This window comes from Notamacropus eugenii, chromosome 5 (genome assembly GCF_028372415.1).
Source record: "Notamacropus eugenii isolate mMacEug1 chromosome 5, mMacEug1.pri_v2, whole genome shotgun sequence".
Classification (NCBI taxonomy): Eukaryota; Metazoa; Chordata; class Mammalia; order Diprotodontia; family Macropodidae; genus Notamacropus; species Notamacropus eugenii.
The window spans coordinates 24,519,683-24,537,080 of NC_092876.1; the positions used below are offsets into that span (position 1 = coordinate 24,519,683).

The 17,398-nt window shown below is 46.0% G+C and overlaps 1 protein-coding gene across 1 annotated transcript; it reads left to right on the forward strand.

The window, feature by feature from the left end:
• Positions 1-1,596: 1,596 nt before the first annotated feature.
• On the forward strand, positions 1,597-15,835 carry LOC140503638 (sialic acid-binding Ig-like lectin 14). The gene is made up of 8 exons (XM_072607783.1): positions 1,597-1,749; positions 1,833-2,085; positions 2,691-2,806; positions 3,418-3,711; positions 4,200-4,250; positions 8,748-9,008; positions 14,818-14,932; positions 15,118-15,835. Exons 1-8 carry the CDS (start codon positions 1,635-1,637, stop codon positions 15,173-15,175), a joined length of 1,263 nt encoding a protein of 420 aa, XP_072463884.1. The 5' UTR covers positions 1,597-1,634; the 3' UTR covers positions 15,176-15,835.
• The last annotated feature ends 1,563 nt before the right edge of the window (positions 15,836-17,398 follow it).

Genomic DNA, 17,398 nt, shown 5'->3' on the forward strand with positions numbered 1-17,398 from the left:
GCACTGAGTGAAAGAATCAGAGGAAGTGCTGAGCTGGTGTACCAAGGGGGCAGGCCAGGACTGGAGGACTCCAAGCTGTGAAGGGCCTGGAGGAGGCCAACCTTGGTCCTTATACCACAGGGTAGCAGAGACACCAGAGGGAGAGCCCAGGGGGAGTGTTATAGTCCTCCCACCCAACCTCAACTGTCAGTCTGATCAGTAGAAGCTGAGTGGGCCCAGAAGAGCTTTACATCAGGCTCTGCAGGGGTTAATCCTCCCCCTACACTAAGTTGACACTAAGCTCCCCAAAGGGGGGCACATCTCCCATGTCTCTGCATCAACAGTGCCCTGTACAGTGCCTGGCACAGAGGAGGCCGTTCATGAGTCATTGCAGGGTTTGTAGGTGAAACCCTGGGGAACAGGATCTGACCTGCTTTGACAGTATTTACTGAGATTGAATCCCAAGGAGATCAAAGACAGGACAGAAAGGTCCCATAGCTACCAGAACATCCATAACAAAAATCATGGAGGCTCAAATACTGTCACCAGCACAAGAAAAGGGACAGGGGCGACCCAATGGTGTAGGGAAGCTGACTGAATTATGAGGGATGAAAACTCTGGAAAATGGGACTCGTGTAGTTATAGGAATACAGAGAAGCACATGAAGGTCAGTGTGAACTAAAGCATCATTGGAAAGGTGAATCCAGGAAGACACTGAGGGCCAAGACCACGGAAATCCACATGAAAAGAACTGGCAGCCAGACAAGAGTCACCCAGCATTAATTAAGTGCCTACTGTGTGCAGGGATTATAATAAGCACTAAGGACTGCAAGAAAGACAAAACCAGGCCCAATTCACCAGGAAGTCCATAGCCAGGTACTAAGAAGGGACAGGGAGAGCAGAGAACTTAAATGGGAAGGGGAAGTGAGAAGTTGCATCATGGCTGAGGTTTGATTCAAGCCAGGAAAAAGGAAAGGAGGAATGTAAGGCTTCCAGGCATAGGACACAGCCAGGGCAAAGGCATGGAGATGAGAGATGGAATGCCATTTCTGAGAAACAGGCAGTTGGCTACTAGACCTGGGTGGGAGAGACCTTAGAGGAGAGGGAAGTTGTAATCATCATCACCAGCCTTTGTGCCGTGGTTCAAGGTCTTCACAACACTTGGTGAATATCACATTTGATCCTCACAACAAGGATGAGAGATGGGTATTGTAACTGTCCCCATTTTACACATGGGAAAACTGAGGCTCAGACAGAGGAAAGACTGACAGGAGATGCCTGAGGCAGGATTTCAGCTCAGGTCTTCCTGATCCCAGGTGCCCTTTCACAGGACAGGGGCAGCAGTGTTTAGTGGTCAGCACCACCTCTGGGCCAGGCACTGGTCACTGCCTCCATCAGCCACATAGACAAGCTGGTCCATACAAGACCCACAGCCCCAGCTTGTGCAGCAGATCTGTCCTCCCCCAGCACCTGAGTCCTGACTGTCCCTGCAGCTGGCCCAGGACAGGAGGGCCTTTCTCACTGAGCTCAGCTAAGGAGGCCAGAAACCCACTGTGGGGAGAGGACAGGAGTTCCTCTTCTGAGGATGGTCCTCCCCTTCTTTTCACACCAGGGTTTCCTGTTTCCTCTTCCTCTTTTCTCTGAGCCTGACACGGATGGCTAGAGGGAGCCAAGGGGTTCAGGGAGTGACACAGAGCCACAGCACAGCCTGCCTCTCTCCTGTCTCATCCATGCTGCTGCTACTGCTGCTGCTGCCCCTGTTCTGGGAGGGTGAGTGAGGTTGGGGCAGAGGGAGGCTGGTCTGAGGGGTGAGAAGAGTTGGTGACGCTGACCAGGCCTCTGTCTGCCCTCAGGGTCCCTGTCCCAAAGACTGGATCTACAGCCCTCCGTAACTGTGCAGGAGGGCATGTGTGCCCACATCCTCTGCACCATTGAAGATTACAGAATATCACTCTTTGGTCGCAGCAGAGTTTATGGCTACTGGTACAAAAAACAACGTTTTATTGACAGTCTCATGGCCACCAATGACCCGTATGACACGGTAGAGGAGGACGCCCAGGGGAGATTTCATCTCCTTGGGGATCCCAGGATGAACAATTGCTCTCTGCCAGGCCTAGAGGCCTGTGGGCTACCCGAGTCTTCTTACCTCACCTCCCGAGGTCTTCGGTTGGCCAAACTGGATGCTCGTATGAGAGAAAGGACGTTCCAGAGTCGAACAAGGGTTGAGCTTTATTTCAGGGTCTAGTTACAAGTGCAGGGGATTCTTCCTTAGGAGGGATAGAAGAATCTCCCGAGGAGGCAAAGATCTTACAATAAGAGATTGGAAGTAGAAGTACAAGCGGGGAGAGAGGGGGAGGGGAGAGAAGGAGAAGAGGAAAAGCGGAGCCTTGTGTCCTCTTTGGCTCCTCACGTGCTAAGAGAGCTTTCAGGCTTCACTGATCCTACTTAACTCTCCAGCAGCATAGTTTGCATCTAAATGCCGTGCTGTTAGGTAACTAGGTGTGCTCCAATCCGGGACAATCTCGAGGGCGGGGAGATCTCTCTCCCATCACGTTTCTCATGGGAAGAGGCGGAAATACACGAGATAGCTCGGTTCACCTCGATTCCCAGCCGTTTCCTGGGGGGGTCTCGTGAGAGCTCTAAGATTTAGAAGTTCCCACCTTTACCCGCCCGAGACTGTCCACACGGAATTGAGCTTCCATCCCCAACAGCTCTCTGAGCATCACAGATGCCAAGTCTTCAGACAAGGGGGAGTACTACTTCTATTTGAAAAAAGGAGATGATATATACAATTACCAAAAGCATCTACTTTATGTGAATGTGACAGGTAGGATGCTCCTCTCCTGGGAGGGATGAGGCAGAGAGGTCTGGGGAATGGGCTGACCTTGGAGACCATGAGCCTGCCTGTGGGAGGGGTAAGAGAATGTGGAGGACACATGGGGAAGCCACTCAGGAAACAGAGCAGATCCAGCGAAGGGAGTAAAGACCTTGACTAAAGCTCCAGAGCTGTGGAGGGGAGACAACGTGGTGGGTTGCTCATTGTGAGGAACCAGGACCCCAGACCAGGGTTAGAGGGGCTGTGGTTCTGCTGGAAAGAACTCTGGAGCTGCTGCCAAAGGAAGGAGATTCAAATCCCAGGTGTCTGCCTGACTCTCTTTGGGGCATTTTGCCATATTATTTCCCTTCCTTCTCTGGGATTCAGTTTCCTCTTACGTCCAAGATATTATTCTCTATTGCCTTTGATATACTCTTGATCTATCATCTGTGAGTGACTCAGGTGCTGAGGATGAAGGGGATGCCCCCAGGAGGCTGGTGAGGAGAAGGGGCCTGAATGAGATCCTGCTATGAGGGGAACACAGTGCGGTGGGTACCAGCATCTGGAAGAACACTAAAGGCCTCATTCCCCTCCCCAGACCATGTCTTACTGTCTCTCTTCAGACTCTCCAAATGTGATCCAGAAACCAGACATCGCTATTCCAGAGGTGTTGGAGTCAGGAAACTCAGTGACTCTGAAATGTACATTTTCTTGGGCCTGTGGGGATAATAGGCCCTTCATATTCTCCTGGATGAGGGCTGCCCTCTCCTCCAAGTCACAAAGCTCCGGGCCATCCCACTCCTCACAGGTCTCCTTCATCCCTGGGCACCAGCATCATGGCACCAAACTCACCTGTCAGGTGACACGTCCTGGAGGCCGTTTGAGTGCAGAGAGAACCATCCAACTCAATGTGTCCTGTGAGTACTGGGGCAGGAGGCCTCCATCCTACAAGAGAGAGGCCAAGGGAACAGCACATGGAGAGACTAGACTCCAGGCCCAGCCCTGGAAAATCATATGCCTTTTTTCCTGAGCCAGGGCAGAGAAAGCTGGCTCCCAATGCAAACAAAGGCAGGGATTTCCAATTTTTATTCATTCATTCATTTATTCATGGAGGGGGGAAGGCAAGGCAATTGGGGTTAAGTGATTTGCCCAAGGTCACACAGCTAGTAAATGTGTCAAGTGTCTGAGGACAGATTTGAACTCAGGTCCTCCTGACCCCAGGTCCAGGGCTCTACTCACTACACCTCCTAGCTGGGCCAGGGATTTCCTATTTTCTCTCTCTCACAGCTTCCGTGGTGTCATGTGCCAATGTTAGTCTGTGATTCTGGAATTTAATCTCTTCCCTGCCTGGTGCTGGGCTGGACAGAGAGCCCCACCCCCAGCCAGCCTGGTGCTTCTGTTTCAGATGCTGTGCAGAATGTGACCATCACCATGGCCCAGGACAGCAGGACAACAGGTATGGGCAGAGCCCCAGAGGGAGGGCAGGGAGGGAACCTGGGGGCTTCAGTTTCTCCTCTGAGGGTGGGTGTGCATATCAGGGAGAGGAGGGACACAGGAGAAACAGGTTCTCTCACACTGCAGGCCCAGGTTCTCTTTGGCCTGGGCTGCCTCTCCTCCTCCTAGAATTTCATGAGCTCCCATTTACTCATGACTTTAAGGATTACAAACCATTTTCTTCCCAACTTCCCCAGGAGAAAAGGAGTGGAAGAGTTCTTGTGCTCAATTTCCAGATGAGAAAACTGAGGCTCAGAGCTGTGAGGGGGGCCTGACCTAGTGCACACAGGTCCCAGCACCAGAGAGATGTGAACTCCAAATGTACTGACTGAATGTAGTGACCTCACCAGGCTTGGACTGACAGGGACAAGGTTCATCTTGAGGTCCAGTTTCCAGGGCAGTACTCTGTCTGTCTGGACCCATCATGGTTTCCCTGTTGGGGAAGTTGATCCAGATCTCTGCAGTCCAGACCAAAGGAGATTTTGTTACCTGGGGCATTGATGCTGGTTTCAGGACTGATCTGGGGCTTTGAGAGGCTTGTATAGGAGGAAGCTATGGGGGATGGGTCAAGGAGGTTCTGTCAGTGAGGGACTGGAATCTGGTCATCCAGGCTGAGCTTGAGCATTCAGTCAGGACAGGTGCATTGTGGGCCTGGAGGCCCCTGGGCTGCTGAGTGTGAGAAAGTGTAACCTAGCGGTGATTAGAGTGGGCTCCCGGGATATTAGATTCCCAGGCTTAATGTGCAGACATTTCAGTCCCTGAGACCTTGTTTGTTGTGTCTGTGATTCAGGTTAACTTTCCCTTAATTGGTACAGTGAGAGAGAGAGAGACAGACAGAGAGAGAGAGAGAGAGAGAGAGAGAGAGAGAGAGAGAGAGAGAGAGAGAGAGAGGAAGTAAGAAAAGAAAGACAGGATACAAGTAAGAGATAAAGGAAGTGGAAGGTAAAGAAAGTAATATAGAAAGAAAGGAGGGAAGAGGGATGGAAGAACAAAACATAGAAATACAGTAGGAATGAAAAAAAGAAAAAAGTCAGAAATAAGGAAGAAAATGGATAGAAGGGAAAAGGGAAGAGGGGGACAACGAAAGAAAGGAGAAGAAAGGAGAAGAAGAAAGAAAAAAAGCACAAAGGCAGGATGGAAAAGAGATAAAGAAAGAAGAAAAGAAGGAAGAAAAAAGGAGATGAAAGAAAGTAGAAAAGAAGGAAAGGGGCGGAGCCAAGATGGTGGAGTAGAAAGATGCACATACACGTAGCTCCAAACTCACAACCCACAGAACATCTGTAAATAGCAACTCACTGTGAATTCTGCAGCACCAGAGGCCACAGAACATTGGAGCGAAGGAGATTTCTGTTCCAGAGGGACCTGCAAACCTCTCGCAAAAGGTCCTTTGCGCCGAGGACTGGGGGCCTCCGACTGGGAGCCAAGCACAGCCCTGCCGCGGCCTCAGCACCAAGAGGAGTAGACCCAAGTGGGCTTCAGGGACGGGATCCCAGTGGCTGCGCGGGTCCCTCCACCTACAGGTGACGAGGGTCGGTGAGAGGGTCTCTTTGGTGTGTCGAGAGGGGAGTGGGGTGCCCCCATAACTCAGGCCCCCTTGGAAGGCAGCAGTGGAGGTGGGAGCAGACCTGGGCTCCCCAAGCAGCCAGGAGCCCAGATCCATTGTTGAAGGTCTCTGCATAAACTCCCTGAGGGAACTGAGCCTGTGAGGCGACCCTGCCCCCACCTGAGCAGCTGAACTTAATCTCACACTGAATAGCAGCCCTGCCCCCTCCAAAAGCCCTGAGGCTGGGAAGCAGCATTTGAATCTCAGACCCCAAGCACTGGCTGGGAGGATCCAGAGGCGAAGTGGGTGTGAAGAGAATATTCAGAAGTCAAGTCACTGGCTGGGAAAATGCCCAGAAAAGGGAAAAGAAATAAGACTATAGAAGGTTACTTTCTTGGTGAACAGGCATTTCCTCCCTTCCTTTCTGATGAGGAAGAACAATGCTTACCATCAGGCAAAGACACAGAAGTCAAGGCTTCTATATCCCAGCCCACCCAATGGGCTCAGGCCATGGAAGAGCTCAAAAAGGATTTTGAAAATCAAGTTAGAGAGGTGGCGGAAAAGCTGGGAAGAGAAATGAGAGACATGCAGTCAAAGCATGAACAGCAGGTCAGCACCCTGCTAAAGGAGACCCAAAAAAATGCTGAAGAAAATAACACCTTGAAAAACAGGCTAACTCAATTGGCAAAAGAGGTTCAAAAAGCCAATGAGGAGAAGAATGCTTTCAAAAGCAGAATTAACCAAATGGAAAAGGAGATTCAAAAGCTCACTGAAGAAAATAGTTCTTTCAAAATTAGAATGGAACAGATGAAGGCTAATGACTTTATGAGAAACGAAGAAATCACAAAACAAAACCAAAAGAATGAAAAAATGGAAGGTAATGTGAAATATCTCATTGGAAAAAAAACTGACCTGGAAAATAGATCCAGGAGAGACAATTTAAAAATTATGGGTCTACCTGAAAGCCATGATCAAAAAAAGAGCCTAGACATCATCTTTCATTCTAGAACCAGAGAGCAAAATAAATATTCCAGGAATCTACAGAACACCGCCTGAAAGAGATCCAAAAAGAGAAACTCCTAGGAACATTGTGGCCAAATTCCAGAGGTTTCTGCTCAAGGAGAAAATACTGCAAGCAGCTAGAAAGAAACAATTCAAGTATTGTGGAAATACAATCAGGATAACACAAGATCTAGCAGCTTTCACATTAAGGGATAGAAGGACATGGAATATGATATTCCAGAAGTCAAAGGAACTAGGACTAAAACCAAGAATCACCTACCCAGCAAAACTGAGTATAATACTTCAGGGGAAAAATTGGTCTTTCAATGAAATAGAGGACTTTCAAGCATTCTTGATGAAAAGACCAGAGCTGAAAAGAAAATTTGACTTTCAAACACAAGAATGAAGAGAACCATGAAAAGGTAAACAGCAAAGAGAAGTCATAAGGGACTTACTAAGGTTGAACTGCTTACATTCCTACATGGAAAGACAGTATTTGTAACTCTTGAAACTTTTCACTATCTGGGTACTGGGTGGGATTACACACACACACATGCACACATACACACACACATAGAGACAGAGTGCACAGAATGAATTGAAGAGGATGGGCTCATATCTTAAAAAATGAAATCAAGCAGTGAGAGAGAAATATGTTGGGAGGAGAAAGGGAGAAATGGAATGGGGCAAATTATCTCTCGTAAAAGAGGCAAGCAAAAGACTTCTTAGTGGAGGGAAAAAGAGAGGAGGTGAGAGAAAATCATGAAGTTTACTCTCATCACATTCCACTAAAGGAAGGAATAAAATGCACACTTATTTTGGTATGAAAACCTATCTTACAATACAGGATAGTGGGGGATAAGGGGATAAGCAGGGTGGGGGGGGATGATGGAAGGGAGGACATGGGGAGGAGGGAGCAATTTGAGGTCCACACTCATGGAGAGGGACAGGATCAAAAGAGAATAGAAGTAATGCGGAACAGGATAGGATGGAGGGAAATACAGTTAGTCTTATACAACACAACTATTATGGAAGTCATTTGCAAAACTACACAGATTTGGCCTATATTGTATAACTTGGCCTCCAAAGGGAAGGGGTGGGGAGGGAGGGAGGTAAAGAAGTTGGAACTCAAATTGTTAGGAACAACTGTCGAGTAACGTTCTTGCCACTAGGAAATAAGAAATACAGGTAAAGGGGTATAGAAAGTTATCTGGCCCTACAGGACAAAAGAGAAGATGGAGACAAGGGGAGAGAGGGATGATAGAAGAGAGGGCAGATTGGTCATAGGGGCAATTAGAATGCTTGGTGTTTGGGGGGAAGGGGACAAAAGGGGAGAAAATTTGGAACCCAAAATTTTGTTAAAATGAATGTTAAAAGCTAAATAAATAAATTAATTTAAAAAAAAAAGAAAAGAAGGAAAGAAAGAAAGAAGAAAACAAAGAAGAAAAAGAAGTTATTAAGGAAAAGAAACAAAATGATAGAAGAAAGAAAAGGAAGAAAGACAGGAAGGAAGGAAGGAAGGAAGGAAGGAAGGAAGGAAGGAAGGAAGGAAGGAAGGAAGGAAGGAAGGAAGGAAGGAAAAGAAGATAAACAAAACCCAACCTGAGGCAAAGGCAGGAACACGACCCAGGCTGAGTGTGCCCTGGCAGCAGGAGAGGCAGGGGAGGCCTCCATGGTCTGGGGACCAGCCAGGGAAGATGCAGGGCAAGGAGAAAGGGCAGGAAGTCAGGCTGGGCTGGGCCTGGGGATTCCCTTCCTGCCTCGGGTCCTGTCCTCTTCCACTCGCCCTTTCCTCCTGGGATCTTGGGGAAGTCACACCTGTCTTCCAGCTGCCATGTGCCTGCTGGGTACAATTTAGGAGGTCTCTGAGAACCCTCCAGATTTTCACTCCTGGAACCTCCTGATCTTTTTCAGTTTTTGTCCCAGGAAACAGCTCAGCTCTTGTGCTGCAAGAGGGCCAGTCCCTTCACCTGCTCTGTGCTGCCACCAGCAATCCCCCAGCTACACTGAGTTGGATCCTGGGGGACCAAACCCTGGCCTCTTCCCAGACCTCAGAGGATCGAGTCCTGTCCTTGGATCTGCCCCACTTGGGCCCAGCAGATGGAGGCAATTACACCTGCCTGGCTCAGCATCCTCTGGGCTCTAAGGTGGCCTTCCTGATGGTCTCTGTGCAATGTGAGTGTGAGGGGGCTAGGCACCACAGGGTGCTTGGGTCCTGGTGGGGAAAGGAGAGTGTCGCTGAATAAGAGGGCGTTCAGTTCATCTTGCTCCTGAGTCAAACAGGGTTTGTTCCATACCCTTTCCGTCCCAGCAGTCAGTCCCCTCCTTGCTTTGGATTGTATGGGGGATGCTTGTGGAGGACAGTAGTAACAGTCCCACCTTCTAGGTGACATCAACCAGGTCTGGGTCCTCGGCCAACAGCAACCTGAGAGTGAAGGTGGACAGGGTCCCCAAATCACTATCAGCTGTGAGAAGAACCCACAGGGGACCCACATCCTGCTCTTCCAGATGGTGCCAGGGAATGAATGGGGGAGAGAGGTTCCTGGAGACAGTGGGACCAATAGGGCCACGACCTCTGTTCAAACCAAACTCCTGTTCTGCCCATTGGGCCCACACCATCTCTTGTGTTCCAAAAAGTTGTAATCCTAGGTGTCCTCTGTGGAATTGGTACCACAAGTTTGCTAGCCCTCTGACTCTTTCTGTTAGTGTGGAGGCTGGGAGGAAGAGGGGATCTGGGGGGTGGGGGGGTTCAGGAAATGATAGCCTGCTTTAGTGTCTCAGAAATCCTCAGATATGTACATTTCCCTGGGTTCAGGCAGCGATTTCATAGGATTATGAGATGGAGAATCAGAAGACAATTTCCAGTACCCTTCCTTTATCGGATTAAAAAAACAGATATTTATAGAGGAAAAGTGACTTGCTCAAAGTCACATTTATGGCCCAGTGTGTAGTCAAGTCATGATTTAAAACAATCCAGGCCCCTGACTCCACTTGAGCTTCCAGGATCAAATGGGGAAGCTGTGACTCAGTGGATACAGCACTGGGTCTAGAGCCATGATGATCTGAGTTCAAATCCTGCCTCAGATATTTAGAAGATGGGTGAAACTGGGAAACTCTTTGAAGCCATTTGCCTCAGTGTCCTCATGTGTAAAATTGGGATAAGAACATCTAACACGTAAGGCTTTATGTAAATGTCAGCTATTATTATAGTTGCATGGGATCATATCTGTAAAGTGCTTCACAAAGCACCTGGCACATAGGAAGTGATGTAGGAATGTTAGCTATTATTGTCATTATTATTGATGGGATCATGTCTGTGATGTCCTGGGCACAGAGACTGGCACGTACTAGGTCCTTAGTGCAATCTTTTTTTCTTCCCTGGTTCCTCCCCCTTTCAGTTCCCCAAACTGCATGATGGACTCAGTGTCACAGACAGTGAGGGGCACACCTGGAGTTGGCCCCCACATCATCCACTGCCCCTTCCCCAAAGCAGTGAGATGAAGGCAAGGTGGTCTGCCCGGGTCTGATCATTTCTTAGGACAGGCATTAATATTCTCCTGGGCAGGAGGAGAGAAGATTCCAGGGTAACAGGCTAAAAATTCCACTCTTAAAAAAAGAAATTAGAACACTTGTCCTTTTCCATTTAGTGGAGCCTCTGATCCGAGTGTGTGTGTGTGTGTACATTATATAAATCTGTGTGTATACATGTATGTATGTAATTTATTTTCTCTCCCTCTCAATGCGAAAAAAAAAGCCTAAATCCTTGTACAAAATATACGTAATCCAGCAAAACCCCACTTAAATGCCCAAAGTGAAATTCCGACATCATTTCTCAGTCCCTTAGCCACTTTCACTACTTCTTTTCTACCCACTGGTCTTTTCCTTTAAAAGAGAAAACAGATACAAGGTGAGAATCTTCCTTCTCTCTGCAGGGCGTTGTCCTTTCCTTCTACAATAAGCAGTGACCCTGAGCCTTTCCCTGCTTCTCCCCTCCACCCTTTTCCTCATCCTTAGCTTCTCTCCCAGCTTCAACTCCTTCCCAGTTTGAACATCCCTGATCACGCCTTCCCATAGCATTGCTACTCTTGCATTCATTCTTCCTCATTACCTGTTTCGGTTAAAAAGCCAGGTGGGTTGGGGAGCTCCTTTCTGCGTCTGCATCAGTGTTTTTTATTGGTGTTTTTGCTTTTCTTTTTTCGATTGTTGAATTAAAATTTTTCTTTTCAATTCTGAAATCTTTCTTCCCTCCATTAATTGAGAAGGATAGAAATACAATACTCATCACACACACACACACACACACACACACACACACACATATTATATATAGTCATGCAAAAGAGATTTCAGAAAAAGATGAAAAAATGATTCAGTCTGCACTGAGTCCATCATCTCCACAGTTCATCTATGGAGGTGGATAGATTCTTTGTCATGAGACCTGAGAATTTTTTTTTTGTATCATTGTCTTCATTAGAGTTGTTAAATCTTTCATGGTTAATCATCCTTACAGTAAATGCATGCTGTCACTAGGCACAAATTTGCCCTGCTTTTGCTCATTTCACTTTGCATTAGTTCATAAGTCTTTCAAGGATTTTCTGAACTTGTTCATTTTTCATTTCTTAAGGTACAATAATATTCCCTCGTAATCCTACATCACAACTTGTTCAACCATTCCCCAACTGATGGGTATTCTTTCAATTTCCAATTTTTTTGCTCCCACCAAAAGAGCTGCTACAAATAATTTTGTACACATAGGTCTTTCTACTTTTTCTTTGACCTCTTTGGAGTACAGATCTAGTAGGAGTATTGAGGGAGGTGTCAAAGGATGTAGAGTTTTATAGCCCTTTGTGCATTATTTCAGATTGTTCTCACAATGGTTAGACCAGTTCACAGCCGCACCAAAAGTGCATTAGTGTGCCTCTTTTTCCACACTGCCTCTATTATTTGACGTTTTTCTTTTTCATCATATTAGCCAGTATAAGGTATAAGAGGTAGTACCTCAGAGTTGCTTAATGTGAATTTGTCTAATAATTAGTGACAGAGCATTTTTTCATATGACTACGAAAAGCTTTGATTTCTTCTTCTGAAAACCACCTGTTCATATGCCTAGATCATTTATTGATTAAAAACTGTCTCTTTTATAATTTTTATAATTTTGACTCAGTTCCTATTTATTTAAAAAAATGAGACTTTTATCAGTGAAATGTAATATAATTTCTTTCCCTATTTCCTTTTTTTGTGGAAAAACATTTTCATTTCATGTAATCAAAACTATGCATTTCGCCTCCTGTCATTCAGTCTACCTCTTCTACAAATGCTACTCTTATCAATAGATCTGAAAAGGAAGTTTTTCCATGTTCCTCCAATAAGCTTATGATGTCAATTTTGCATTTGAACTTATCTTGCTATGTGGGATGAGATTTAGTCTATATCTCTTTTCTACTCGACTGCTTTATAGTTTTCCCAGTGCTGTTCATTGAATAGTGAGTTCTTACAGCCAAATCTCAGATCTTTAAATTTGTCTTTGAGTAACTGTAGGTACTTTGGAATGTTGTATACCTAATCCATTAATCATTCACTCTCTTTAATACCTAGCATTAAATTGTTTTGATGATTCCTGCTTTGTAGTAGAATTCTGGTACTGCTTAGCCTCCTTTTCTGTTGGGTAATATGGATTTGTAAATCTGAGTCTGTGTGTGTGTGCGTCTGTGTGTGTGTGTGTGAGAGAGAGAGAGAGAGAGAGAGACAGAGAGAGAGAGAGACAGAGACAGAGACAGAGACAAAGAGACAGAGAGAGACAGAGACAGAGAGACAGAGAGAGACAGAGAGACAGAGAGAGAATTGTTCCTTCTTTGAACTGATTCAGATGAGAATGAGGTCCAAATGATACCACCACTCCCTCCTCTCCCCTCTCCACTTATCTCTCCACTCCTTCCATTGTAAAAGCTCTTCCTTGCATTTATCTTTGATGTGTGATGGTTTCCTTATTCTTCATCTCCCTTTCCCCTTTTTTCAGTGCATCCCTTTTTCTCACTCTTGCATTCTTTCTTTGATATCATCCCAACGTATGGGATTTATATTTCTGCCCTCTGTCTATGCACATGCCTTCTAACTGGCTCAACAATGATCAAGTTCTCAGGAGTTACGTGGCTCATCTCCTTATATAGGAATGTAAATGCTTTAACATTATGGAGACCCTTATGAAATTTCTCTTTCATGTTTACCTTGTTATGCTTCTCTTGAGCCCTATGTTTGAATGTGATATTTTGTTTTCAGCTCTGCTCTTTTCATCAGGATGTTTGAAACTCCACTTTCTCATTAAATAATGAGAAAGCTAATAAATAAATGAATAAATAGATAAATAAAGCTTATAAATAAATAAAGTCAATACATTTTTTCCCCTGTAAAATTATAATCAGGTTTGCCAGCTAGATAATTTTTAGTTGTAATCCTAGCTACGTTGTCTTCTGGTACATCATATTCCGAGTTCTCCATTCCTCTAAACTTGTTCAGTTGTTCCAATCAGATCTGACTCCTTCTGACCCCATTTGAGTTTTTCTTGGCAAAGATAATAGAGTATTTTGGCGTTTCCTTCTCTAGCTTGTTTTATAGATGAAGAAACTGAGGCAAACAGGGTTAAATGACTTGCCAGAGTCTCAGAGCTAATAAGTGTCTGAGCCTGGAATTGGTCTCTACAAAGGTGAGTCTTCCTGATTTCAGTCCTGGCACTCCATCCACTCTCTTACCTAGTGGCCCTTTATAGTAGTTAATGCAAAATCTCATGTGATACTGACTGAGGTTCCACAGTATTTGGACTGCTTGGAATATTTTTTCTGATTGCTTGGAATATTTTGCCATTGACCTTGGAGTTATGGAATTTGGCTATAACAGCTATGGGTGTTTTCATTTTGAGTTCTTTTTCAGAAGGTAATTCTTAAGGTTGAAGGCCACATAGACACGTTTGTTGTGAGTGGGGCTGGAGTCAGTAGATAGGCAGAGAATTCAAACAAGAGAGAGTGGGAGAGACAGTGATAGCATTTGGTCAAGGAAGAAATGGGCTCAAGGATCCAGGTAGAGGCTTTAGCCTGGAGAAAAAGGACAGCATCTTCTTCATCCAAGATCAGAGTAAAGGAGGAGAGAAGGAAGGTATCTCAGTGATGTGGGGTGAGGAAGACATTTAGTGATATGTCTCAGGGATGTGAGGAGAGGAAGAGGATACCCAAAGGAGTTCTCAGTCAATGGTCTCAATCATTGGGTAGAGTCTGAGGTACAGTCCTCAGCTGAAAGGGTGAGAAATGAGGTGCCAGGAGAGACCTGAGAACAGATGGAAAAGTTTGGAATTGCTACTGTGGTGAGTGGGATAAAGAACTGATTAAGGAGGAGTAGAAACATTGCCTTCCTCCAGGGAGGACCCATTTGGGAAGCACAGTGGGAAAAGCCTTCAGCCTCTAATGACTGGGAAGCAGTATTATCCCAAAGGATCACAGAATGTAGAACTGGAACAGACCTACACAAGTTCATCCAAACATTTCATTTTATAGATGAAGAAACTGAGACCTAGAGTGAGGAGAGGGTTTCCAGAGCATATCAAAGGCCATGGACTACGGAGGACAAGAGATGGACCAATGTCCTGATTTTTTTAAGAGAAAGAGAACTGAACATAGGATAGATAGATATACATGTACTGGGGATGGGGTGATCAGGGAGATCTGATTCCCATGCGGTGAGGCTGCCGAGGCCTTGGCAGGGCTGCTTCTCCCACTACGAGTTTCACTCTTCACCCAGTATCACCTGGGGCTCCAAGAAGCTGTAGCATAGATGGGACTACAGTCTAGGAAAAGCATCTCAGTAGACAGGCATCAAGGCAGAGGATGCATGAGAGGAGAAAACTTGGGGTGGGTGAAGCACTAGAATGGAAGGGAATGACTGAAGCCTGGGGCACAATGAGCCCACCCTAACCAGCCCTCATTCCTGTTCCCAGCAGCCTCCTCTCTCCAGAAGAATAGCACTTGGCCCATGATGGTCATATTCCTCCGAGGAGCCCTCATGGGGGCTGGCTTCCTCCTCACCTATGGTCTCACTTGGCTCTATTATACCAGGTAAGTATGTCTGCCCTCTGACCCACAAACCCATGTCATCACTCACCCCTCAATCCCTGCCTCAACCTCCTTCTCAATGTTCTCCCAGAAATGGTTCATGGGGTCACCCCTCACCCTCACAGCCCCTGGCCTCATACCATAGGCTCTTTCAGCTGTGACCAACACTAGGCCTGTTCCTCCCACAGGAAGCCCCTAGGGAGGGAGCAGCAACCACCTCCAGAAGTAGCACAGTCATCTCTGTGAAGGCTCTTGTCCTGGAACCTGGCCTGGACCTGCCTCCTGCCTTTCCACTCAATGGCCCCAGTTCTGCCCTCAGGGACCCTGCAAGTCATGTCTGACTGACCCTGCGCCTACAGGACCAGCCTCCAAGACTAGAGGACAGTTTTCAGGTCCCCCTGGGTCTCCTGAGTGAGGAGAACCTGAGTCCTGGGGTTAGTTCCAAGGTGAGACAAGAAGGGCCCATGAATTGTGGCTGAAGTGAAATGGAGATCAGTATCCATGTATACAGAGAAACACATGAAGAAATTTCATACGGACTGTATGTCTACAGAATAAAAATGAAAAATTATATATAACTACACTAATGACTAACTCTATATAAGTGTATCTTTCTCTAAGCATATGTACGTACATATTTTATGTACCTATATACATATATAAACTCACCCACATACCTATACATGTGTGTAGACATCTTTACACACACATGCTTTGTTTCTTCTTCATTAGAATCTAATCTCATTGTGAGCAGGGATTGATTCATTCTTTGTCCTTGTGTTATCAAAGCCTGGAGTACAACCAAGGTTACAGTAAACCCTTAATGAATACTTATTGATTGATTGGGGATCTACTACTTCCCTGAGCCCTCTGCCCACCTCTGCTTAGCTCTCACAGTCAGGAAGTCTTTCCTCACAAGCTTAAATTGACCTCAGGGCTCCTTCCATCATCTCCTGCTGCTTTTGGCCTGTGGGGCTAAACGGAATAAGTCAAATCCCATTTGCACTGACTGCCCATAAAATACTTGAAGGACGTTGTCCTCTCCCCCATAGTCTTCCTTTAATTTGCGTTAAATGACCTAAGTTTTTTCACTGATTCTCACATAAAAGACTGATGACTCTGGAGAGAGAGTGAGGCTGCTGACTTTGCACAGCTCTGCCCCACTCACATCCAATTCATTTGCAAGTCAGGACATTACCCCCTTCTTATGCCATTGGTCCTCCTCAAAAAGGAAGGAGAAGCAACAAAGATATGGAAGGGACTAAATAACCTTTTCCATTCTGGTGACACCCACTCTGGACCTTTGACTGAACAAATGTGCAAGGTGTGTGTGTTCATCCTTCATTGCTAAAGAAGACCATGCCATCAGAGAAATGATGACATGACTTGCACTTGACTTAGTTTTGAGTGAGGGAGAGCTGTGCAGGTCACCATCCTCACTTTTCCGCCAGAGCCATCTGAATCCAGTGACCAGATATTCATCAGGACGACTGGAGATGACCCAGGATGAGGCAAGTGACTTGCCCAAGGTCACACAGCTAGTGAATGTCAAGTGTCTGAGGTGAGATTTGAACTCAGGTCCTCCTGACACCTGCACTGGTGCTCTACCCACTCTACCACCTGGCTGCCCCAAATGTACAGGGAGGAGTTACAAGGAGGAAGAAGAAGAAATCAAAATGTTTGAAGTCTGGACAAACATCTCAGCTGTCTACAACCCAAGTCAACCTAACTGAGCTTCCAGATAGAATGACAACAAAGAATATAAAATTCTAGTCCTACCAGAAACATACAGTGAGGGAACTGCCATGAAGATTTTTAAGGAATAATGCAGAAAACTTCACAGACATAGCCAGGAGAGAGAGTCAAGCTAAGACTGACTGCATAAGATGACACTGACATGGAGAAGCCCACACTGAACTTACTAAGAAATGTCAGAATTGACCACCGACATTCAGATTCCTTAAGCACATGTATTATGTGTCCCTAAAAAGGGGGAAATATGTTTTTTTTTTATTTTTCCACATGCTAAGGATAAATAATGCAAATTGGATAAGATTACTCTCATACTGAGAAGTAGGTAGCTCACTCTCCAAAATAACAAACTGCCGTGCTAAGGTTTCTCATTCCAAAGTATAATTTGATATTCAGCCAAAGGAAGAGAAGAGAGGAAGATGAGCTAGGCATTGCCTGAACTGTCCTGTAGTCACTGTTTAGCTCATGCAGAAGAGAGACCTGGTTCTGTGTCGTGCTTCTTAGTGACTGAGGGACTTTGGGGAAGTGGTGTAATCTGTGGGGTAAAGAATGTGTGGCATTTGAAGTTAGATCTCAGACCCAAAGAGGGAGAATATTGGGGAAGTCAACAGACTGTCTCAGAGTTAGAGGGGACAAAGAATAGACATGGTTGAGATGGGAAGACTTCGTCCCTTGGGAAGTCTCCCTCTCCGGTCACAGGTTTTTCTTCTAAGGCCC